Source organism: Neolamprologus brichardi, chromosome 18 (assembly GCF_056152115.1).
Source record: "Neolamprologus brichardi isolate AB-2024 chromosome 18, ASM5615211v1, whole genome shotgun sequence".
Classification (NCBI taxonomy): domain Eukaryota; kingdom Metazoa; phylum Chordata; class Actinopteri; order Cichliformes; family Cichlidae; genus Neolamprologus; species Neolamprologus brichardi.
In genome coordinates, this window is record NC_142121.1 from 7435676 (window position 1) to 7459652 (window position 23977).

The following is a 23977-nucleotide window of genomic DNA, read 5'->3' on the forward strand; positions in this document are numbered from 1 at the left end:
TCCACTTAAATACATACAAATGCAAACACATACATTTATACTTTTTTGTGGAAAAATACTTTATAGATAAAAGTCATCTAGTACAGTGCAGCAATGCTACAACAGTGATTGTGATAATTTACAGATAAAAAATAATAATAATAACGTACAGATGTGAGCCAGCTGCTGTATCAAAAACACGTCTGTTTCAGTTTAGTAAACTTAGCAGTGTTTCCAAAGCAGTGAAGCCAAAGTCCAGCATAGAGCGGCTGAGTGAATGTGGTCTGGACTCTGTGGAGGAGAGTCATGGTTTCAGAGACGCTGTAGAAGGACAAAATACCTGCTCTGTGATCCAGGTACACTCCTACTCTGGAGGAACGAGGACCTGAGACACGAGTTTGGATGTTGTTGTACTGAAATGTATAACTGTTTTTGAAGCAGTCTAGTGCCCAGGATTTTTCATTACGTCCAAATCTACATTCATTCCCACTCCCTGCTCTGCCGATATTCTTGTAAGCGACTGCTACATAAACTCCTCCCCCTCTCCACTCCACCTCCCAGTAACAACGTCCAGTCAGACTCTCTCTACTCAGAACTTGCCACATTATAGTGAATCTGTCTGAATGATCAGAATAAGACTGTTGTTGATTCATTGCTGTTACTTTTTTGTTCCCCTCTGATAATAACAGCTGTTTGTTTGCTGTGTTTGGATCCAGTGTGATTTCACGTGAATATTTTAAGAATCCAGCTCTGGTCTTTGGCTCTGGTGGATCTGACAGTAAAACATCCACTTCAGTGACTGTCAGTGAGATGTTTGTCCATTCCTCTCTCAGAATGTCCTGTGGTTTATCTCTGACCTCTGACACAGCTGCTGTCACATCCTCAAAGTAGCTCAGAGGACGGATATTGATGCTGGATGAGTCTGTAGACTCACTGAGTGCTGACAGTGAGGGGTAGTTGTGTAGAAACTGGATGTGATCCTCTGTGTGTGAGAGCTGCTTCAGCTCAGCATCTTTCCTCTTCAGCTCAGTGATCTCCTGCTCCAGCTTCTCCTGAAGCTCTTTGACTCGACTCACTTCAGTTTCCTGCTGGGATCTGATCTGCTGCTTCACATCAGAGCTTCTTTTCTGGATGAGATGGATCAGCTCAGTGAAGATCTTCTCACTGTGCTCCACTGTTTGATCAGCAGACTGATTGATGGCCTCCACCTCCTGTTGAAGCAGCTTCACATCTTTCTCTCTGTCCTGGATTCTCTGCTGGATGTTTTGTCGACTCACCTCCAGCTCTCTCTGCCTCTCAGTCCTTTCTGCTGCAGCTGAGACTGTGTCGTGGCCTTTATGTTCATCCACAGAGCAGAGATAACAGATACTCTGCTGATCAGTACGGCAGAACATCTTCATCACCTCATCATGACGAGAGCAGATGTTCTCCTGGAGCTTCTTGGAGGGCTCCACCAGCTTGTGTTTCTTTAATGGAGCCACATCATAATGACGCTGAAGGTGTTTCTCACAGTAAGATGCCAGACAGAATAAACAGGACTTGAATGCTTTCATTTGTCTTCCAGTGCAGACATCACAGGCCACATCTTCAGGTCCAGCATAGCAGTGATCATCATCAGGGGCATCTTGAAGCCTAATCCTCTTCAGCTCTTCCACCAACTCAGCTAACATGGTGTTTTTCATCAAGAAAGGCCTCGGTGTGAAAGTCTGTCTGCACTGAGGGCAGCTGTGAGCTTGCTTTGTATCTTCTGCATCCCAGTGGGCTTTGAGACATCTCATGCAGTAGTTGTGTCCACAGGGAATAGTTGTGGGATCCTTCAGTAGATCCAAACAGATCGAACAGCAGAATTTTCTTTCGTTGTTTTGAAATTCTAGCTCCGCCATTTCAGCTCTCAGTTTCATGCACAGCCAACATGTGTCTCTGTCTGCAATGTTAGAAAAGTTTGTCTGAGCTTCCAGACATATAAGCTGGTTACACCCATTCACAAATTTAAAGAACCATGAACGTGAAGAATGAGCAAATATGTACCGAGTGGGTGAAACACCCAACCCTGACGTATCATCAGGGTTGGGTGTTTTGTTTGGGTTTTTTTTAGATGCAACAGTTGTTCGAGATGCTGAAGATGTATTCATTCACAACAAACAGAGGTGTGCTATAATTACATGCTTTAATGTTGTAAATGTTAATGTGATAAGTTACTTTTGTTTTATTCCCACGTCAACACTGTGCTTTAGTAAAGGGCACACCTTTTGTAAGTCTCTGCCTCATATAATCAGGAATGTTAACAAAATAATTGCTGTAGCGTCAATATTTGGGAAACAAAAAAAGATTTTTTATAAAACAAAAACCAAATAAAAAAGACCAAGAACACAACAGAAATCTACCATCTGACTTTGCATCTGGCCCTTCTTGTTTTCTGCTGTCGCATGCTGTTGTTTGCTTGTTTGCTCACCTCTCCTCCAGACTACACCTGGTCTCTAGCTGGCAAAGGCCCAGGAACAGCAACACCATGAGTCTTTATGACGTCCTTTTAATGGGGAGGTTGGTGGAAGGGAATGTGCCACGTGTAGTATCTGTTGGTTTTAAACGCTTGCAGAATCGGGGAATTTTCTCAATATATTTGTCTCAATGTTCTCACTGTTAACTTATTATCATTATACTCGAATGGCAGATTGAGAATTGTTCATTTAATCCATAATTGTATTTAACTGCTATTTCAAGGAGTGGAAAAAGCCACTGGCTATTACGTCAGGGGCTGCAACTCCTCTGGAGGATCGGTGTGTGCCAGATTGTGATGGAGAGTCGGGGGTCCTTGTTAAAGGGGTTTTGCCCAGTGCCGAGCAGTGTTGGTCAAGTTACTTGAAAAAAGTAATCAGTAACTAATTACTGATGACTTCCCCCAAAAAGTAATCCCGTTACTTTGCTGATTACTTATTTTCAAAGGTAATTAATTACTTAGTTACTTAGTTACTTTTTAAAAACATGATTTACACCCTGAATAGGTGATAAAGTGATAGATCTTTCAGCCCAATTCTACTTTTTCTGCATAATCCATCATACAAAATGTAATCAAATGGAAAAGTCTCTTTTTAAAACATATTTTATTCGTTTTAATCTTTTAACTTTATGCATCAAGCAAAAATTTAATTATATGCAACATTCTCTGACTGGAAGAAATTTGTTTAATATTTAAACCTATTTTCTGCACATTCCAGCACATAAAATATTTTTTTGTGAGTGTTTACACTCACTCTTTCAAATAGATGCAAGTAAAACACAGCAGAAAATAAATAAAGTCAAAGACTAGCGGTCCTGTTGCTCTATTTTCACCTGTAAAGCAGGAGTGGGGTAGGCGGAGGTTTATCCTGGTGCAGGTGTGCAGCGGTCAGTGGAAGAATCCGCGAGTTTCTCTGTGAGTTTCCCATCACGTCGTAGCTACTCGGTGCTTGCTTGGAAGATTAGGGGTTTTTTTTCGCTGTAAAAAGAAGTTTTCTTCCCACGCACAACGGACACTAATGTTTTTGTCACTTTTTATGGAATCAAACTCAAAGTAAGGTCAGTACTTCCACGCTTTAAACGCTGCACGCTCATACTCTCTCCCGCACTCGATATATGATCCATTGTTGATCTGCACACAGCTGTTGTCATGAACGTCGCACTCGCTTACGTCACTGTCATGAGACATTCTCGCAAAAAATCACGGTTTTAGTAACGCAGTAACGCAGCGTTCCTACGGGAAAGTAACGGTAATCTAATTACCGTTTTTGCAATAGTAATCCCTTACTTTACTCGTTACTTGAAAAAAGTAATCGGATTACAGTAACGCGTTACTTGTAACTGCCCATCTCTGGTGCCGAGTGGTTTCTATGTAGTTAGGATTATCTTTAAATTGCACATGTTATCTTTTCTTTGTGGAGCTTTTCTAGTTTGATTTTTCTTTAGTTTGCTGCTCTGTATATATGACACATTAGATCACAACTGTAAAGGAAATAATAAAAAGGCTGGACTGTCAACCCTCCGAACAATTTATTTCTGCCTGCAGAACTCGGCCAACCCTCACACGGAGTCTCTGTGCCATGTGATGTTTGCTGATGACGTTGTGATCTTTTGTGATTGTAGGGACGATGTGGAAGCGAGTCTGGAGAGGTGTAGGTATGCTCTGGAGAGAACAGGCATAAAAAGTAGTAGCGGGAGGGTTTGTAAAGTGCGCTTATTAGGGTTCAATCATCAAAAGAAACAGACAGTGCACAAGGGAGGTGAAGAAGCGAGAGCACACAGGGTGTAGTGGTTCGAGATGAGCGTTGGGGTGATTTATGACTGAAGAATAAGACCAAGAGATAGTAGTGACACCTGCCTGAGGTGTGGTTTGGAGATGGTGGTGCTGACAAAAACACAGGAGGCTGAGCTGGAGGCCGCAGATGAAGACACAAAGGTTTTCATTGGAAATGATCAAAATGGACATGATTAGATTAGTACTGGCAGCAGGAGGGATATCGCTGCATTTAATATTAAAAACACTGTATGTGTTGAGTCTGTGTTTCCACAGGCCCCGCTAGTTGAGAGACTTATTCCTCATGAAGAACACAAGACAAAACAGAAGATCTTCAACTGGTCTTTAACTCGCTAACGAGGGAAGCCTTGGTCAGAACCAGGCGGTGGAGCATACTGCTCATCACCTGTCTCTAGCCCAAATCCTTCAAAGAGCAGCTCTCCTCGTAGCCTTTTTATTGACAAACTGTTACAGTACACATCACAGCACCTCCCTCCGTAAAACCCCCCAATGGTTCTAAGATAAGGCACTGTGTGTGTGTGTGTTTGTGTGTGTTTGTGTGTGTGTGTGTGTGTTTGTGTGTCATCGGGGTGCGTTTATGTGACCTCCTGCTCACCACAAGGATCATAAAAGCAGGAAGCAACATTAAACAGACCCTTCACAGGGATGTGCTTGTGATAAAACACTACAGCCTCCTCCCAGAACCTCGAGAGGCTGGGGAGGGGGACAAAGGGATGTCTTCAATCCTATAGTTTGAACTAAGACTTTACAAATTTAAGAAACACAAAGACAACATTTGACAATTTGACTGAACAGTATGCTTTAAGCGAGGTCAGTACTAATGCACTACAAAATGCAGATCGTGTAATTTAGTAAACTTGGCAATATCAAAACTCTATCATCAGGACAAAGTTAAACTGATGGAATATAACTGAGTATTATATTAATGTTTGACAGATGGTTTTAGTTTTTATTCCTCCAGCTGCAGCTCTGATTTGAGATCAACTAAAAAATTAATATTAAAAACAGCATTCAAATGTAGGCTTAATCTACGTGCAAATTTGATCAATTTGATGTTTGATTGATAAAGTTAGTATGTACAAATCGTGGCTCTGTTTCATATGATTGTAACAGAACAATAAAATTGTAAAATTGTTTGCAAGCAATACTGAAAAACATTGAAGAATAAAGTGTCGTCTAAAAATCCATATTTATTACGATAAACACTGATGAAAAAGACTCTTGACTGTCAGAGGTGCTCTCTCTCTCTCTCTCTCTCTCTCTCTCTCTCTCTCTCTCTCTATATATATATATATATATATATATATATATATATATATATATATATATATATATAATAAAGGCTTTATTCAGCCTAAAAACATGTCAGAATGTAAAACATGTGGACAAACTGAGCTGAGGTGCTTTAACCTCCTCTACATCCCTGTTAGCAGGATGAAGGCGCCCTCTTGTGTTGTGCATCACTTTCAGATTTCACTTGTTAACCTGCAGGAAGACAAAACTTCACTGAGCCTTCAGCAGCTTCAACATCATCAGTAAAGACAGATTTAAATATGTGTAATATCACACTGTGTCAGTTTGTTCACAGGAGTCACAACCTGTAACACTGATGCTGCATTCAAGGACCATTAAAAACATCTGAAAGGACTTAAGAACATGAAGAAAATGTGACTTGTTTCTCTGTAATGAAGCTGTTTTAGTGAAGAAAGTTGAAAGGTCACAGAGCGACTGCTGAATCTTCTGCTCTAAACATGAACTCTGAACTTTGTGATGCTTCAGGAGGAAAACTGCTTCAGTTATTCTCTCAGATTAGTTTCATATTTTCTGCATCAGGTTTGAGTGAGATCCTGGAATGAAGACAGAAGAAAAGACTTTGTTCAAAGTTTGATTTATAGTCAAACCTTCCAGTTTATTCACACAATAAAACATCAACACAATATATGAATTCATTCATTAAAATCACAGTTTTTCCTCATTTGTTTGATGATTTTGACAAAAACAAACACAAACACACACACATGGTCTGCCATACTCATAAAGAGAAATGTGGACATTTTTCAATACAAATATTCCAGAAACATTTAGAGGATAGAGAAGTTTACATTTTCATGTGGAGAAATATTTTAGTAAATCAAAATGATGATGAGCAGTGATAGCCTCCATAAACAGTCACAGGAAAGATCTCCTTTAAAAACTCAGAAACATCAAGAGAACAACTAGAAGATGTGGAGGTACCACCCATAATGTTTGACTGACAGCTGATCTCTGTGCAGAAATGATGGAGAGAAAATAAAATGAAACTCAAATACAGATTTAAACCCACAATATGAAAGACTTCAGTCTATTTCACTTTAATCAACTCAGCAGTGTCTCCAACATTATTGTAGTAAAACCTCAGTCCAGCATAGAGCGGCTGAGTGAATGTGGTCTGGACTCTGTGGAGGAGAGTCATGGTTTCAGAGACGCTGTAGAAGGACAAAATACCTGCTCTGTGATCCAGGTACACTCCTACTCTGGAGGAACGAGGACCTGAGACAGGAGTTTGGATGTTGTTGTACCAAAATGTATAACTGTTGTTGTTACAATCTAATGACCAAGATTTGTCATTACGTCCAAATCGACATTCATTACCCCGTCCTGTTCTGCTGATATTCTTGTATGCGACTGCTACATAAACTACTATCCCTCTCCACTCCACCTCCCAGTAACAACGTCCAGTCAGACTCTCTCTACTCAGGACCTGACACCATCCAGTGAATCTGTCTGGATGATCAAAATAAGACTGTTGTTGATTCATTGCTGTTACTTTTCTGTTCCCCTCTGATAATAACAGCTGTTTGTTTGCTGTGTTTGGATCCAGTGTGATTTCACGTGAATATTTTAAGAATCCAGCTCTGGTCTTTGGCCCTGGTTGTGACAGTAAAACATCCACTTCAGTGACTGTCAGTGAGATGTTTGTCCATTCCTCTCTCAGAATGTCCTGTAGTTTATCTCTGACCTCTGACACAGCTGCTGTCACATCCTCAAAGTAGCTCAGAGGACGGATATTGATGCTGGATGAGTCTGTAGACTCACTGAGTGCTGACAGTGAGGGGTAGTTGTGTAGAAACTGGATGTGATCCTCTGTGTGTGAGAGCTGCTTCAGCTCAGCATCTTTCCTCTTCAGCTCAGTGATCTCCTGCTCCAGCTTCTCCTGAAGCTCTTTGACTCGACTCACTTCAGTTTCCTGCTGGGATCTGATCTGCTGCTTCACATCAGAGCTTCTTTTCTGGATGAGATGGATCAGCTCAGTGAAGATCTTCTCACTGTGCTCCACTGTTTGATCAGCAGACTGATTGATGGCCTCCACCTCCTGTTGAAGCAGCTTCACATCTTTCTCTCTGTCCTGGATTCTCTGCTGGATGTTTTGTCGACTCACCTCCAGCTCTCTCTGCCTCTCAGTCCTTTCTGCTGCAGCTGAGACTGTGTCGTGGCCTTTATGTTCATCCACAGAGCAGAGATAACAGATACTCTGCTGATCAGTACGGCAGAACATCTTCATCACCTCATCATGACGAGAGCAGATGTTCTCCTGGAGCTTCTTGGAGGGCTCCACCAGCTTGTGTTTCTTTAACTGAGCTGCTACATAATGAGGTTGAAGGTGTTTCTCACAGTAAGATGTCAAGCACACAAAACAGGACTTGAAGGCTTTCATTTTTCTTACAGTGCAGACATCACAGGCCACATCTTCAGGTCCAGCATAGCAGTGATCAGCAGGAGCAGCTTGGAGTCCAGTCTTCTTCAGCTCCTCCACTAAATCTGCTAACATGGTGTTTTTCTCCAGGACAGGCCTCGCTGTGAAAGTCTGTCTGCACTGAGGGCAGCTGTAGATTTTCTTCTTTTCCTCTTCATCCCAGAAGCTTTTAATACAGTTCCTGCAGTAGCTGTGTCCACAGGGAATAGTCACCGGATCCTTCAGTAGATCCAAACAGACTGAACAGCAGAATTTTGTTTGATCCATTTGATTCATGTGCTGTGCCGTTTCACCGTCTCTCAGTGACTGTCAGACAGTTTCACTTCCTCTGAACAGAAACAACCTCTGTGCTCTGAAGGGAAACAGATCTCTGCTCTTTTTCACCTCCTACAGGAAATGAGGCTCACCAGCAACTGCATTTACACCATGTTGTTTAGACCCATCCTGATACAGACACATCTGTGAAGGGAGGCAACCACGAGTCATAAAATGCTTAATGTATGAGTGCCAGGGTGTGTTATGTTTGATTTACAGTATGCAATAAAAACTTTGACCTAGCTAAACTTGTTAACTTGTAACTCGGTTTCTACTAAATACCTTTTAAAAAAGCATACTTGACGATCAGTTATATTTATAAGGAATGAATTTTTCTTTCAGCACATGGACAACGTACAAGGACCCTGACAGTATGGTGTAAAAGGTGGCAACTGGTCAGAAGCAAAAAAAAAAAAATTACACAAACTTGGAAGAGTTAGCCTTATTGTACAAAATTAAATGACAATGCACAGACGCAAGGATAACCATGGCTACATCCTTCTGGATTAAAGAGGATTTTGTATTTTGCATCACAAAACAGGATAAGACGGCTGATCAACTCTTCTAAATTAGGCATTTTGTTGAGGGTTTAACTCTCAGTTCACTCCAAACTCCTCAGTCACTGCTCTGTCTCGACACTGGTCATCACTACAAAGTTTACATTCTCCTCCTACAACCGTCTTTTTGGATTCAGTCATCACTCTGCTCCGACCTTCTGCCCGCTGTTCTCTGGAAACTCTGGAGCTCAGCACAGACAGATATGTAAAGGGACGCACTAAAGCAATATCCTGGCAGTGACAAGAGCCAGGGTGTGGTTTGTTTATTACAAAGTATTAGAGCCTCCTTAAGATAAAACTACTTATTTTGAGGTTTAAGTTCAATTTTTTTTCCAGGAAATAGTTGAAGTATATTGAGATTACAGTTGTTGTTTCAAGATAAACTACCACGGCTACTGTACCCTCAACAAAATGCTTTATATAGATGAGTTAATGAAAGCATACTTCTCGATCTATTTTAGTTATAAGAAAATCATTTTTCTTTCGCCACATGAACATGTAAAGAGTTTTATTAAATTCAGTTCTTTGTATTCTTTTGGCGGTGAAGAAAGACTCACAGCTCAAAGTGGTCTAACTCAAAAATGATCTTTATTTTGCATTCCTGGGAATGGGGAGCTGTTAGGCGCTCTCATGCACCCACAGCTCTGAGAAAAAATCACAAGATGACTCTGTATGTCTTGTTCAGCTACGTCACACACACACCCTCAGTTTACTCAGTTCCTCTTTCTTTGTGTCAGATTTCCGGTGTAGCTCTGCACTAAACTTCCTCTTTTCTTTACTTCTCCTTTCTAAAGTCTGTTGCCAGGGAAACTTGTCACCCTTTGACCTAGTTCTTCTGGTGTATAAAGGCCGGTAGAAAACATGGACGACTTGACAGCTCCCCAAAAATGAAGCCAAAACGTCTCTATCGCCCCCTGGTGTCTGGCTGCAGTATAGGTCATAAACCCCGCCTCCTCCATGTTAGCGGATGGGACTGGGGTCAGACTAAAATAAATTGATTCTCCTTAGATAATTTTTTTCCAAAGATTCTTTCTTTTGTTTTCAATAGTTCTCATCACGCTGATTGATGTTCAAGGGGTCTCCTTTCCCATAAGTTTGATTCTAATTCCTACCGCGGTGATGTTAAATTGGGGTGAAACGTCATCATAAGAGCTTTGACTGACAGCTGCAGTCACGGAGAAACTTGCGTATCTCTGTTCGCGAATAGCAGATAGAGCGTAGGCTCTGAGAGGAGGGCCAGCGTTTACGCTACGAAAACACGACCGAGTGTTTTAACCTGACAGCCTGAGGTGTTCTTCAGTAAACTGGACTACCCGACAGAAGGACCCGAGGCCCTGCTGCACTTTTTCAGTAAGTTAAACGTGTTTGTAAGCTAATCCGTAACTACCGTCCTTAGCTAGTTCCTGAGACCTAGCTAGCTAAAATGAGCACTCGGCTGTCAGGGTTCGTTTAGCTGTGCAGGGGAATGAATTTACTAAAGAAATCAAGAGAAACGCTCCGGGCTGCTCAGTCACTAATTACTGTTACTGTACTTTTATTACAAGTATTATACTGTAAAAGCAACAGGCTGCACCCTGCTTCAGCTCCTGTGCAGAGCTGAATATTAAATATGTGCAAACAACAGCATGTTTTCAGTCTCTTGCCACATCTGTAAAGACAGTAGCAATTTTTTTAAAAGCTTATACTTCAGTAACTCCTCATTAATCAGGAACTATGGATTAAAGTACTGTAGTGTACTGTAATACTGAAAAAAATGTAAGAGAAGAACTTCAGATCCTGAGTGTGTGAGGACAGAAGAATCAGCTTTATTTCAATTTTGAGGGATAAAATTTATATCTGAGTTTGATGGTTCTGTTGTCTTTGTGATTACAGGAGCTGCCCTCAGATTCAGACCTCAGCACCACCCAGTGACAGCAGACAGATCATCCAACATGTTCACATGTTAACTGCAAAATGAACTGATGAAAACAGTACAAAGGTTAAAGTACCACACGTGCTGTAGTGAAAGCTGCAGCTGTTTTATTGATAAAGTTAAAGACAAAAAAACAAAAGGATTAATCACTCATGTAACTGTGTCACTATATATCAGCATTAACAGGACCTCAGTTTGGTGTTTCAGAGAGCTGCTGATCTCAGACCTGCACAGCTTCCGTTTTAAACACTTGATGTACTCAGCTGCATGAAGAGCATATGAGATTTTCTCTAACATAATTAAATAAAACCTGATGAAGGTCAAAGGTCGTCACTTGTATGTTGAACTACAAACTTGTCATCTGGAATTTTTTCAGTTTTTTTTTTTTTTGTTTTTTTTTATTTTTTATTTTTTTACACACAGTGTGTTATTTACCATAAAGTGATTCAGAGTTATTCATACCAGAGTAACCAGAGAGGATCACATTTTTAAATATATAACTTTCTACAGGACTGAATATAATATCTTTATGTAAAAGTCTGGAGCCTCTGGGGAGTATCTGAGTATTTATAACATTACACAAACCAAAGGTCTCATCACAGTGTTGATGAAATGCTGGGTTTATCCATCTCCTGGGGAGGAGTGCTGAAGATTTCCCTGTGAGGGAGCTGCTGGTGAAGATCATGAGTCCTGCTTGATCAATGCGATGAGCTTCAGTCTTCCTGGTGTTTCTTAAATGATGCCTCTTACAGCGGGTCAACAGAACTTCTGGCACAGGACAGCTGTGATGAAAGAAAGGGAAGAAGTTTCTCCAAACCTCTGGACCCAGGAAACCCAGCTTGGTCCTGATGGTCTCCCTCACTAGTTTCTCTCCAGGGTGAATGTAGCTGTTGATATAATATGGACTCTATTATTAAATGAAAAGAACAAATTAGACTACACTACTGAAACGTTCTGCTGATGTATTTAAAGTCTCCATGTTACCAGGCTGTAGAGATTTAAACAGTTTTAGATCCATTACACTCACAGTCTTATGTTAAAATCTCAAAGGACAGCATTATATTTTTGATATTAACAGTAACTCTGGGCCTCCGTGGAGTGTGCAGCTGATCTCATCGCTGTCTAAAAATACATAAAAAAACATAAGTGTTGAAGACTATTAAGAGTAGCAGGTGTGTAGCATCGCTAACTAGCTAGCAACAAGCCTCCAACACAGTGCGTATGCTAGCGGCTAATCCACAGGTGTCGGACTCCAGGCCTCGAGGGCCGGTGTCCTGCAGGTTTTAGATGTGTCCTTGATCCAACACAGCTGATTTAAAGGCTAAATGACCTCCTCAACATGTCTTGAAGTTCTCCAGAGGCCTGGTAATGAAGTAATCATTTGATTCAGGTGTGTTGACCCAGGGTGAGATCTAAAACCTGCAGGACACCGGCCCTCGAGGCCTGGAGTCCGACACCCCTGGGCTAATCTAACTAACGAATTAACAACAGAGTGATTTTAGATGTTTTAGAAGTATAAGATGATGAGCTGTGTGTCTTTTTTATAACAGTGACATGGTTGTATTTACCTTAATTAAACGAGTCGTCAGTCGCGGTAAACCAGCAAACAAACTCGAGCAGCCGGGCTACGTAAAAAGTGTAGGGCGGCGTGTTTGCGGTCAAGTCCAGTGGGTGTGTGGGCCGGAGCGTTACACAGTCGCTCCACCTCAAGTCACTCCTGCGCAGACTCTGGCTCCAAATTTGCAAGATGGCAACCTCCACAAGCGGGGTATTTTGGCTTCATTTTTGCACAATTGTTGCACACTTGGATTAAAATGAATTGAAACCAGTGTGGCTTTGTGAGTTCGCCTTTACTGCATCTGCAAATATATACATTAACATAGCACAACGTTACACACTTTTGCAGTCTCACACAACTCTTATAGGCGCACTGCCTTATGGTTAGTCTTTAAACTCAAATCACTAATATTTCTCACAGTGCAACAATGAAATAAACATAAACAAAAGATAGTGTGATCCACCAGTCTATATCTGCTGTGATTACAGCCCGGTACAGGTATAAATCCACAAAAGCGCCACGAGGGTTCCACACAAGCTAATGAATTAGATCGAGCTGCTAATCGTTAGCGTCACGGCTAATTCACATGGCTACCAATAACTTATATACTAATGACATATAGTGGGGATTAACGGCCAACTTTCCCACATTCTCTGCAACCCCGTGTACTCATCTGTAGATACATTTTAAGTTATTTACCATCTTGTATCTGCTTACCTGCAAATATATACATTAACATAGCACAACGTTACACACTTTTGCAGTCTCACACAACTCTTATAGGCGCACTGCCTTATGGGTAGTGGCTGGGCTTATTTACTCCCGCTAGAGCTGCTCATTTTAGGGGATACTCCCTCTTGTGGTGTAACGGAGGAATAACTACCCTTCCTGCACTATGTCATTTTTGGAGACTGGGGCACACCTTATTTTACCACAATCAAAGAAAATACATATTTGAACAATCAGACCATCTAACCAACTATAATATTGTAACTAAAGATTATGGGGGGTGTCCTGTTTTGTCCACAATGTCTTTCTTGTCCTTACACAATGGTAGGAGGCGGGGTCGCGTCGTCCATGTTTTCTACAGTCAATGGACTGAACATACACACACCCACAACCACCTACACACACAATGGACAACTGTACCCTCAAACACACAATAATAACATGGACTGAACCACCACTCACAACCACTAGCACTTTATAGCCTCTGTAGAAATTATCCACATATCTCACTGATCTTAACTGTTCTGTGTAAATAATCATTCTGTACATACGATAATTTTTAATCCTACAACTGTTTATAACTTACATAGTTCACATTTCTGTATAACTGTATATCTCAGATTTCTGTATAGTTTTTTATTTCATATTTATATCCTGTTCATAGCCTGTACATACTTATAGTTATAGAATATTCATAACATACTTCATACCGTGTACATTATAACATACCATAATAGACCCATCTCTGTAATATACTTACATATCTATATTATTGCTAATATATATTGTAATATATCTATATCACGGCTAAAGCACTTCTGGATGGATGCAAACTGCATTTCGTTGCCCTGTACCTGTGCATGTGCAATGACAATAAAGTTGAATTCTATTCTATTCTATATGGATATAATTCACTTCATCCAGTTTCTGTAAGTCTACTTCAGTTAGATTTGTCTTCTTCTTTTCACATGAACATTAATTGTTTCCAATTCAAATACAGAGAAATACTTTCTTTGACTTTATAACTGTGTTTGTTAATTACTATTTATTCATTTTTATTTATTTTGTGCAGCTTCTTTTATTAAATCTTACATTTTGTAAGTCAGACACTCTCTGAGATTAGTGGCTCCAGTGTGTTGCTTCATGTTAGGATGCCCTGTAGCAGCTGGGTTCAAACAGGAGGATTGAGGCAGAGATGAGGTGCAGACCAACCATGTGTTTATTAACCAACATTAAAAATCCAAAAAAATAACAAAGCATAAAACAACTCCTATAGCCCAATCAACATTCAGTCTGACAACATTAACCAGCTGATCATACTTCTTGTGCCAGAGTATAGTGACACCACCAGAAATTATCCCACAAACCACCCTAGAGCTCAGATTAGTGGTGGATTCACCAACTCCATGAAAGTCGTTGTGCAAACAGTTCAGTTCTTCCAGATCTTGCTTAGGTAAAAAAGTTTATTGAACACACAATATACCACAGGAGGTCAAACGTTTATCAACAGTTAAACAGCGTGATTGGTCAAATTCACTGTGCCCAACAGATAATCCTCGGGCATTAAAGGAGACAATATTGATGCTCACTTATCCCAACGTGTCATGGGCCCCCCGCTGCTTATCTGCATACAGTTGATAGTGAAGAACAATCCCATACTGGGTTTGTAATGGGGAAGTCTAAACTTGCACCCCGCCCCGCACACACACCACGCCTGGAATTCTGAATCTATCTTTGCAGGATCTTCACCAGTAATGTTGTGAACAAGCAGAAATAACGCAGACAACAACTCATGTACATGCTAAATGTACCCTACACGCTTGTGCCTTAGGAGACTTTCATCTTTGTGACTATTAATGCGTTCAGAAAGAACTTGGATGTGTGTTTGGCACAACATTTTAGTCCATGTAATGTAGTGTGCATGTGTTTAAGCTAGGCTAATCATTAAGTCTGGCATTAAGATGTGTGTATTAGCTATTAATTTATTTTTTATTTTCATAAATTTCACTTACAAGACAAAAACCAAAGCAAGAAAAGTTTTAAAAAGATCTTCAGTAAAATCAAGAAAAGCCTTGTGTGGACTTATTTTGTTCACTGGCCTTCTGGCTTCACATAGTCATGTGTTGTGACAACAGCACATGAAATTATGTTATTCATATATATGTGTAAATATAATGTGGGGTTGGGGTGCTTGGACCAAAAATGCAGATTTTTTTTGTGTCCCAGTCCAGCCCAGTAGTGGGACATGGTTCCAGCAACTCTGATGGTGACGGCCCGTTTGAAGCTGAAGCTCCGGCACATGAGTCAAAAAACTCAACACACTGCTTCAGAAACGCTGCTGAGGTTTGGTTTGTCTGAACAGAGTCACGTGATCAATGACGTCTGAAGCTTCATTCAGCACGTCACTGCTTCAGTACCTGATTCAATGATTTATAAGGAATTGAATCATTGGTGGGATTTGTGCTGTGTTTTGGTGATTTTGTGAGCGAATCAGTGTGTGACATAATTATAGACATGGAGCCAGGAAGAGAGGACGCTCTGCCTGTTCCTGAATAAAAACCTGTTCATCAGCATTTCTGCTCCCAGGTCTAAAATGTGCATAAGAAATATGATGTACACATAATTATAATGATATAACTTATAGTATATTATATATAAACGTACCTGTCTGCTGGTTAATTACATAATCAGGTGGAGGCAGTGACCTCACAACCTCCTATAAGCTTTAAGTTAAGGTTACTTTATTTATACCCACAGGTAAATTTGCTTTACAGAACAATGATAGCATTTGGCCTCCCTTCACAAACACACACACCTAATGAAACCTGACAAAACACATATTTAGTAATTAAACAAAATGAATCAAATCAAAAACCATTCTTATTGAGTTCAGTGACAGCAGCAGGGACAAAGCTGTTTTTATAATGCTTTGTCCTGCATCTTGGAACTAGAAACCTCCGTCCTGAAGAAAGAAGCTAAATCCACCCCGTAGAGGATGGGAACCATTTTTAAGGATTGATTAAGCCATCTGTGGTACCTGTTTAGAGTACAGGGAGTCTAAACAGGCCTGTGACTCATCTATCAGACGACTGGACCATCTCACTCACTAATTCAGTGAATTTGTCTCTGTGACAGAGGACTGACTGAACCATGCCACCAAACAAAAAGATAAAACAGACTCAATAAAAGAACAATAAAACAAAGTTAAAATCTTTCGCTCAATGTGGAAATGAGCAAGTTTCCTGAGGCAGTAAAGGCACTGGTGACCCTTTTTACAGACCGATTTGCAATAAAAGTTCAGTTTTTCATTGATTATGGTCCCAAGATATTTATATGATTGCACTTGCTCTATTTTCTGACCTTTAATTAAAGTGACTCTGTGCCCATTTTGTTGTTTCCTAAAATCAATAACCATATCTTTTGTTTTAGATATGTTCAATTGGAGATAAGACTCCTCCCACCACTGAACAAAGTCATCAATGATTGGACCGTGGTGAGTTTCACCCTCTTTCAGTAAGCTGACAATAACAAAGTCATCTGTAAATTTAATGATGGCCCTGTTTTCATATCTGCTCTGACACATGTTTGTAAAGAGAATGAATAATAAGGGCGATAAGAGACACCCTGGAGGAGAAGCTGTGGAGGAGAACACTGGGTCAGACAGAACCCCATTTATTCTCACTCTTTGTCACCTGTCAGTTAAAAGATCTAAAATCCAGCAAACCAGGTTTTTCCTGATTTCAAACTCTTCTAAAAGTCTTTTCATTAAAATATGGGGCTGTATTGTATTAAAAGCAGAAGAAAAATCAATGAAAAGAAGTCTTGCAAAAGTCCCTTTACTCTCTACATGTTTAAGAATCAGATTTAGTCGAGTCAAAAGCGCGTCCTGCACTCCTCTGTTGGGCCTGGACGCAAATTGCATTGGATCCAGCTGATATTCAATCTCTTCCATAATCACATTTCTGATGATTTTTTCAAAGACTTTCATGACAACTCAGGTGAGGCAACAGGCCTGAAGTCATTCAGGACGTTTGGACGACTAGATTTAGGGACATGAACGACGACAGCTTCCTTCCAAAGCGAGGGCACATTTTGTATTTGAAAGGATTTATTAAAAATAACCTGAAATTTAGGACTGAGCTCTTTAGCACAAGATTGAATTAGGCGGCACTAATGTTATCAGGGCCCTGGCTCTTGTTCACATTAACTGTATGAAAGGCCTTTTGGACATCGCTGAGTTCAGTGATGAAGTGTTGAGTATCTTTCAGTTTCTGTTTCAGTTCAGAAGAACTAAAACGAGCATAAAGCATATTCAAATCTCTGTCTAACTTAAAACCGTCTACAATGATCTGACTGCTGCTCTGGGGATTTTGAAACCCTGATATGGTTTTCATACAAGTCCAGGCAGACCCAAAATGTTTTGCAGCAAATTTGCTTTCAAGAAGGTTTTTGTAGATCTGTTCTGCTTTCAAGAGCTCGATTTTCAAGTCTTTGGTGACTGCCTGAAAGTCAGTAACAGCCCCCTCTTTAAAAGCCTGTCTCTTTTTCCTTAAACAGGATTTGATGCATTTGGTGACCCATGGCTTATTGTTAGGGTACACTTTAGCACGCTTAAGGGGTATAATCATGTCTTTACAAAAAACTGCATATGAGCTAACATCCACCAAAGCATCAAGACTGAATAAAAACTTCCCAATCTGTAAATTTAAAACATTCCTGCAAGGTAAGCACAGATTCTTCTGACCACATGATTGATTGATGATAACATCATTTTTTCACCCCCCAAAAATTCACGTTCAAAGCAACATATCAGCCCGATATCACACAGAACTGTCACATGAAATCAAACACAAGCTGTCAGCTCTGCAGAGTGGGCAATCATAATGAAGCAGTTCATTATAAGCTGCAGACTCAAGCTGCTCTTCATATATTTGTCCACCAGATGTCACCAAAGAGGACTGTGATGAAAGCTTCGAGTAATGAACCGTTTTTCATTACAAGCTTGGCCAACTGACTACAATCTACAATAAACTAATATGGCTTTTCAATCCTCTCTTCAATCACTTGGTACCACCAGGAACCTTTAAATGGGCCTCAAGCTGCCTGGAGACTGTTTTGTCGTGCACATCAGAGAAACCACAGGTAAGACAATCTTATCCAAAAGGTCAGTGTAACAGTATTGTTTTCCACCAGCTTAACCAAACTTCCCACACTAACTGAAATTTCTTTTCCCAGGCAAACATTAAACAGCAGCAGCTGGAAAACTGGAAAACCTAAAGCCAAACAATCAATAAAACATAACAAACTTTTGTATGAGTGAGTATTGATAAACTGAGCATAATTAAACCTCAGTGAAACCACATATAAGTTCTGGTAACTGGGACATATTTATGTTTAATATGTTGTTTTATATTTTGATCAGTTTCAGGTGTTTGTGCGACTGTGTTAACCATCAGTAAAACCACATATAAATCACACTTCTGTGTTTAACAATTACAACACTTGATGCTGTTTTTCTGATTCAGGATTATGTGTGTGATGAGTTGGCCACACAGTTCTTATCTTTCTGCTTCAGACACTCACAAAACTGCCGAGGTTGAAGCTGGCTTCAGTCTCTTTCTACCCCAGGTCTCAGCACATTTCCAAAATGTAAACTCTGAGTCTCATAAGAAATGTGATTCAAAAAGATGTGCTGATCTATGAATGCATCCTTACTGAAAGCTAAAGATGTCCAGCAGACAAAAACAGCAGCTGAATGAACAGTTATCATGAGCGAGTGTACAAACACTATCACAGGAAATAACAGAAATAAACTGTAGTTTCCATTTATACCTGTAGTATTTTTTCAGCTCCATGTCATCTTCCAATATGTTACAATATGATTTCATTGTATCTTAAACAAATACAAACTTCTTTCTTCCCCCAGAGAGCCAACAGTTTACTATCAGAACTGAGGCTGATCATTAACAGGGAGCAGCAGGTAACAAGGTCATCAGCAGTGGAGGAAAGTATGGAAGTAATACTCATATTTGAGTATACTCGAGTATCTTAGCTGCAGGTCTGGAACAATGGTTTTATTTCCTTTCCCATTAAACATCTCACACAGCCCCTCATCTGTGACCCTTAGCAAACCCACTGGATATCTACCTGTACATAAAGGAGATCAGATCAGTTCCATCTAGACCAGCTGTAACAGGAAAATGCTGCTTACACTTTGATGCATCACTTTCAGTTTGTCATATAAGACAATATATCAGATTGAGGCATTATTTTCCTGCAGTGAGTAAATCTACTTTGTACTTTACTCTTTTCTTTTAGGTAAAGGGTCTAAACAGTACTTGTACACTGTGGAAATCCCATAAGAACGTCTCCTGAACTCTGAAAAATAACAAAACAAAGACTAAAAGGAGGTCATGGGTGCTGATGATGATGATGATGATGATGAGGAGGAGTAGCATGCATTTAAAAAGTGACTGATGTCCTAGAATACAACAGAACAGTGTCTCTACAAACTTATGAAAACATGACAGTCTTGCATTAGTTTGTATTCTTATGATTTCAAAAAACGAGGGAAAAATCTCCTTGAAATCCACAATTCCTTTTTGTTATTTCTTAGTGTGTGACGTATTTTATTGCCTTTATGATTGGTGCAAACAGTTTCCTGATTCATAATGGAAATAGATTTTAGACACAGGAGGAACACGCAGTGATCAGCAGGAGCAGCTTGGAGTCCAGTCTTCTTCACACTGAGGAGGGACATATATGCAGGAACAGTTGTCATAACTGTTACAACCACCAGATGGCGAAAGAGTCCCACTGCAACTTTAAGCCATGAAGGATGTGTCTTGATGTTTGCTTGTGATAAATCTGCTTTATGTGAGTCTTTTTCAGAAAGTAACAGTAATATGTCTGATTATATGTCTTTAATCAGTAAAGTCTCGCTTTGCTAGTAATCAATCAATAATAAAATTGTAAACATGCAGCTGTATGTTAGAAGTCAAAGGGTCCTTAAGTCTTCTGTAAATTGACGGGGATCAAATGAAGGACACAAGTATCTGTTCTTACTCTAATAAATGCTGCTTTAATATCCAACAGACTATTTTCCTTCCTCATCAGCAGTAAACAGCTCGACTGCGTCTGTGCATTTGTGTCCTCCATACTTGTTTACACAGACATCTCAGGCTTGATGCCACGATGCAGTGTAGAAACCTGACAACCCTCTGACTCATGTTCAAATGTTCAAGGACATTTCTCAGGATCATGTATGACCCCTTTTTGACATTTGGACTTTCATTAATAATATTTGTGTTTCTGAGTCATTTTTGTGGAGACTTCTGTCCAACGTAGTGTCCAAATGAAGCCTGAAGCTTTTCTTCACCCTCTTGTCAGATGGTCAGCAACAAAACTCTGTTCCAACCAATGTCTGATAAGAGATGAGACACAGCAGCTGAGCAAATGATCATTTCATGCTGAAGACATCCTCAGACAGAATTAAATACATACATAAACACAGCCTGGTGCCAATAACACAGCTAATGACACTGCTGTATCACTGGCTTTACTGATTAAAGACCATATCTGAAGGAAATCTTTGAACACAACAGAAAGTGACCTTTTAAACCTGCGACACTGATGCTGCATTCAAGGACCATTAAAAACATCTGAAAGGACTTAAGAACATGAAGAAAATGTGACTTGTTTCTCTGTAATGAAGCTGTTTTAGTGAAGAAAGTTGAAAGGTCACAGAGCGACTGCTGAATCTTCTGCTCTAAACATGAACTCTGAACTTTGTGATGCTTCAGGAGGAAAACTGCTTCAGTTATTCTCTCAGATTAGTTTCATATTTTCTGCATCAGATTTGAGTGAGATCCTGGAATGAAGACAGAAGAAAAGACTTTGTTCAAAGTTTGATTTATAGTCAAACCTTCCAGTTTATTCACACAATAAAACATCAACACAATATATGAATTCATTCATTAAAATCACCGTTTTTCCTCATTTGTTTGATGATTTTGACAAAAACAAACACAAACACACACACATGGTCTGCCATACTCATAAAGAGAAATGTCGACATTGTTCAATACAAATATTCCAGAAACATTTAGAGGATAGAGAAGTTTACATTTTCATGTGGAGAAATATTTTAGTAAATCAAAATGATGATGAGCAGTGATAGCCTCCATAAACAGTCACAGGAAAAATCTCCTTTAAAAACTCAGAAACATCAAGAGAACAACTAGAAGATGTGGAGGTACCACCCATAATGTTTGACTGACAGCTGATCTCTGTGCAGAAATGATGGAGAGAAAATAAAATGAAACTAAAATACAGATTTAAACCCACAATATGAAAGACTTCAGTCTATTTCACTTTAATCAACTCAGCTGTGGCTCCATATTTATAGTAAACACTCAGTCCAGCATAGAGCGGCTGAGTGAATGTGGTCTGGACTCTGTGGAGGAGAGTCATGGTTTCAGAGACGCTGTAGAAGGACAAAATACCTGCTCTGTGATCCAGGTACACTCCTACTCTGGAGGAACGAGGACCTGAGACAGGAGTTTGGATGTTGTTGTACCAAAATGTATAACTGTTGTTGTTACAAATTAATGCCCAAGATTTGTCATTAAATCCAAATACACATTCACTCCCTGCTCTGCTGATATTCTTGTATGCGACTGCTACACGAACTCCTTCCCCTCTCCACTCCACCTCCCAGTAACAACGTCCAGTCAGACTCTCTCTACTCAGGATCTGCAACCTGTTAGTGAATCTGTCTGGATGTTCAGAATAAGACTGTTGTTGATTCACATATGTTACTTTTCTGTTCCCCTCTGATAATAACAGCTGTTTGTTTGCTGTGTTTGGATCCACTGTGATTTCACATGAATATTTTAAGAATCCAGCTCTGGTCTTTGGCTCTGGTGGATCTGACAGTGAAACATCCACTTCAGTGACTGTCAGTGAGATGTTTGTCCATTCCTCTCTCAGAATGTCCTGTAGTTTATCTCTGACCTCTGACACAGCTGCTGTCACATCCTCAAAGTAGCTCAGAGGACGGATATTGATGCTGGATGAGTCTGTAGACTCACTGAGTGCTGACAGTGAGGGGTAGTTGTGTAGAAACTGGATGTGATCCTCTGTGTGTGAGAGCTGCTTCAGCTCAGCATCTTTCCTCTTCAGCTCAGTGATCTCCTGCTCCAGCTTCTCCTGAAGCTCTTTGACTCGACTCACTTCAGTTTCCTGCTGGGATCTGATCTGCTGCTTCACATCAGAGCTTCTTTTCTGGATGAGATGGATCAGCTCAGTGAAGATCTTCTCACTGTGCTCCACTGTTTGATCAGCAGACTGATTGATGGCCTCCACCTCCTGTTGAAGCAGCTTCACATCTTTCTCTCTGTCCTGGATTCTCTGCTGGATGATTTGTCGACTCACCTCCAGCTCTCTCTGCCTCTCAGTCCTTTCTGCTGCAGCTGAGACTGTGTCGTGGCCTTTATGTTCATCCACAGAGCAGAGATAACAGATACTCTGCTGATCAGTACGGCAGAACATCTTCATCACCTCATCATGACGAGAGCAGATCTTCTCCTGGAGCTTCTTGGAGGGCTCCACCAGCTTGTGTTTCTTGAATGTAGGTGAATCATAATGAGTCTGAAGGTGTTTCTCACAGTAAGATGCCAGACAGACTAAACAGGACTTGAAGGCTTTCATTTTTCTCCCAGTGCAGACATCACAGGCCACATCTTCAGGTCCAGCATAGCAGTGATCAGCAGGAGCAGCTTTGAGTCCAGTCTTCTTCAGCTCCTCCACTAAATCTGCTAACATGGTGTTTTTCACCAGGACAGGCCTCGCTGTGAAAGTCTGTCTGCACTGAGGGCAGCTGTAGATTTTCTTCTTTTCCTCTTCATCCCAGAAGCTTTTAATACAGTTCATGCAGTAGCTGTGTCCACAGGGAATAGTCACCGGATCCTTCAGTAGATCCAAACAGACTGAACAGCAGATTTTTGTTTGATCCACTTGATTCATGTGCTGTGCCGTTTCACCGTCTCTCAGTGACTGTCAGACAGTTTCACTTCCTCTGAACAGAAACAACCTCTGTGCTCTGAAGGGAAACAGATCTCTGCTCTTTTTCACCTCCTACAGGAAATGAGGCTCACCAGCAACTGCATTTACACCATGTTGTTTAGACCCATCCTGATACAGACACATCTGTGAAGGGAGGCACTAAAGAAATGTTTTTACACAGCGACCAAGAGCCAATCACATGATGCAGGGTGTGGTATGTTTGGTTACAGCATGCAGTAACAAGTCTGACCCAGGTAAACTGGTTTAACTGGTTTAAACTGTTCAAATTAGTTTCAACTGGGTCAGCCCAGTTTAACTTTTCTTGAGTTATGACAGTCAACACTCAGCGAGTTCATTTTATATTTCAAAAAGTTCAGCAAAGTTTAGGATGCTGTGATGAATAAAAATAAATCACACTTTATATTTTGACATTTTCTAATCTTAGTTCATTCTCACACTTACAGAATGATGCATGGGAACAACTGACTCCACTAAATCAAACCTATGTTCAAATGAAATTACTGTACAAGACAGGCAGCAAGCTTGATTTCTTGATTATTTTTTTAAATAGTAAAATATATGTAAAACTATTTAAAAGACAAATACAGATAGCGTTCTAATTCTTCATTCTTTAGTAATTTTTCCTGTGTACCACCATGGATTTTGAAACAATACATTAACAGTGTTGGGAAGGTTACTTTTAAAATGTATTCCATTACAGAATACAGAATACATGCCCTGTTCTGCCTTTTATAACTTAAATTGGATATTCTAGTTGTAAACTGCCCTAGAGCTCCCTCTAGTGGCCGCTTTGTAATATGGGTTCGGTTACTTTGGG

At 40.2% G+C, this 23977-nt stretch overlaps 3 protein-coding genes across 3 annotated transcripts; all 3 read right to left on the reverse strand.

The window, feature by feature from the left end:
- Window positions 1–170: 170 nt before the first annotated feature.
- Window positions 171–1877, reverse strand: LOC148097563 (tripartite motif-containing protein 16-like). Its single transcript, XM_087831426.1, has one exon. It carries the CDS (start codon window positions 1860–1862, stop codon window positions 171–173), a length of 1692 nt encoding a protein of 563 aa, XP_087687552.1. The 5' UTR covers window positions 1863–1877.
- Window positions 1878–6611: 4734 nt separating this feature from the next.
- Window positions 6612–8300, reverse strand: LOC148097564 (tripartite motif-containing protein 16-like). The gene has a single exon (XM_087831428.1). The coding sequence runs from the start codon at window positions 8277–8279 to the stop codon at window positions 6612–6614; it is 1668 nt and encodes a 555-aa protein (XP_087687554.1). The 5' UTR covers window positions 8280–8300.
- Window positions 8301–17234: 8934 nt separating this feature from the next.
- Window positions 17235–23121, reverse strand: LOC148097565 (tripartite motif-containing protein 16-like). The gene is made up of 2 exons (XM_087832441.1): window positions 21760–23121; window positions 17235–17345 (listed from the first exon to the last, which is right to left on the reverse strand). Exons 1-2 carry the CDS (start codon window positions 23098–23100, stop codon window positions 17235–17237), a joined length of 1452 nt encoding a protein of 483 aa, XP_087688567.1. The 5' UTR covers window positions 23101–23121.
- Between the last annotated feature and the right edge of the window lie 856 nt (window positions 23122–23977).

Excerpts from the sequence above, each read along its gene's own strand:
- LOC148097565 (XM_087832441.1), bottom strand. The coding sequence starts at position 23,100 with ATGAATCAAGTGGATCAAACAAAAATCTGCTGTTCAGTCTGTTTGGAT. Across the intron at positions 17,346-21,759 it reads GGAGAGGGGAAGGAGTTCGT|AAACTGAAAGATACTCAACA; the intron begins GTAGCAGTCGCA and ends GAACTGAAACAG.
- LOC148097564 (XM_087831428.1), bottom strand. The coding sequence starts at position 8,279 with ATGAATCAAATGGATCAAACAAAATTCTGCTGTTCAGTCTGTTTGGAT.
- LOC148097563 (XM_087831426.1), bottom strand. The coding sequence starts at position 1,862 with ATGGCGGAGCTAGAATTTCAAAACAACGAAAGAAAATTCTGCTGTTCG.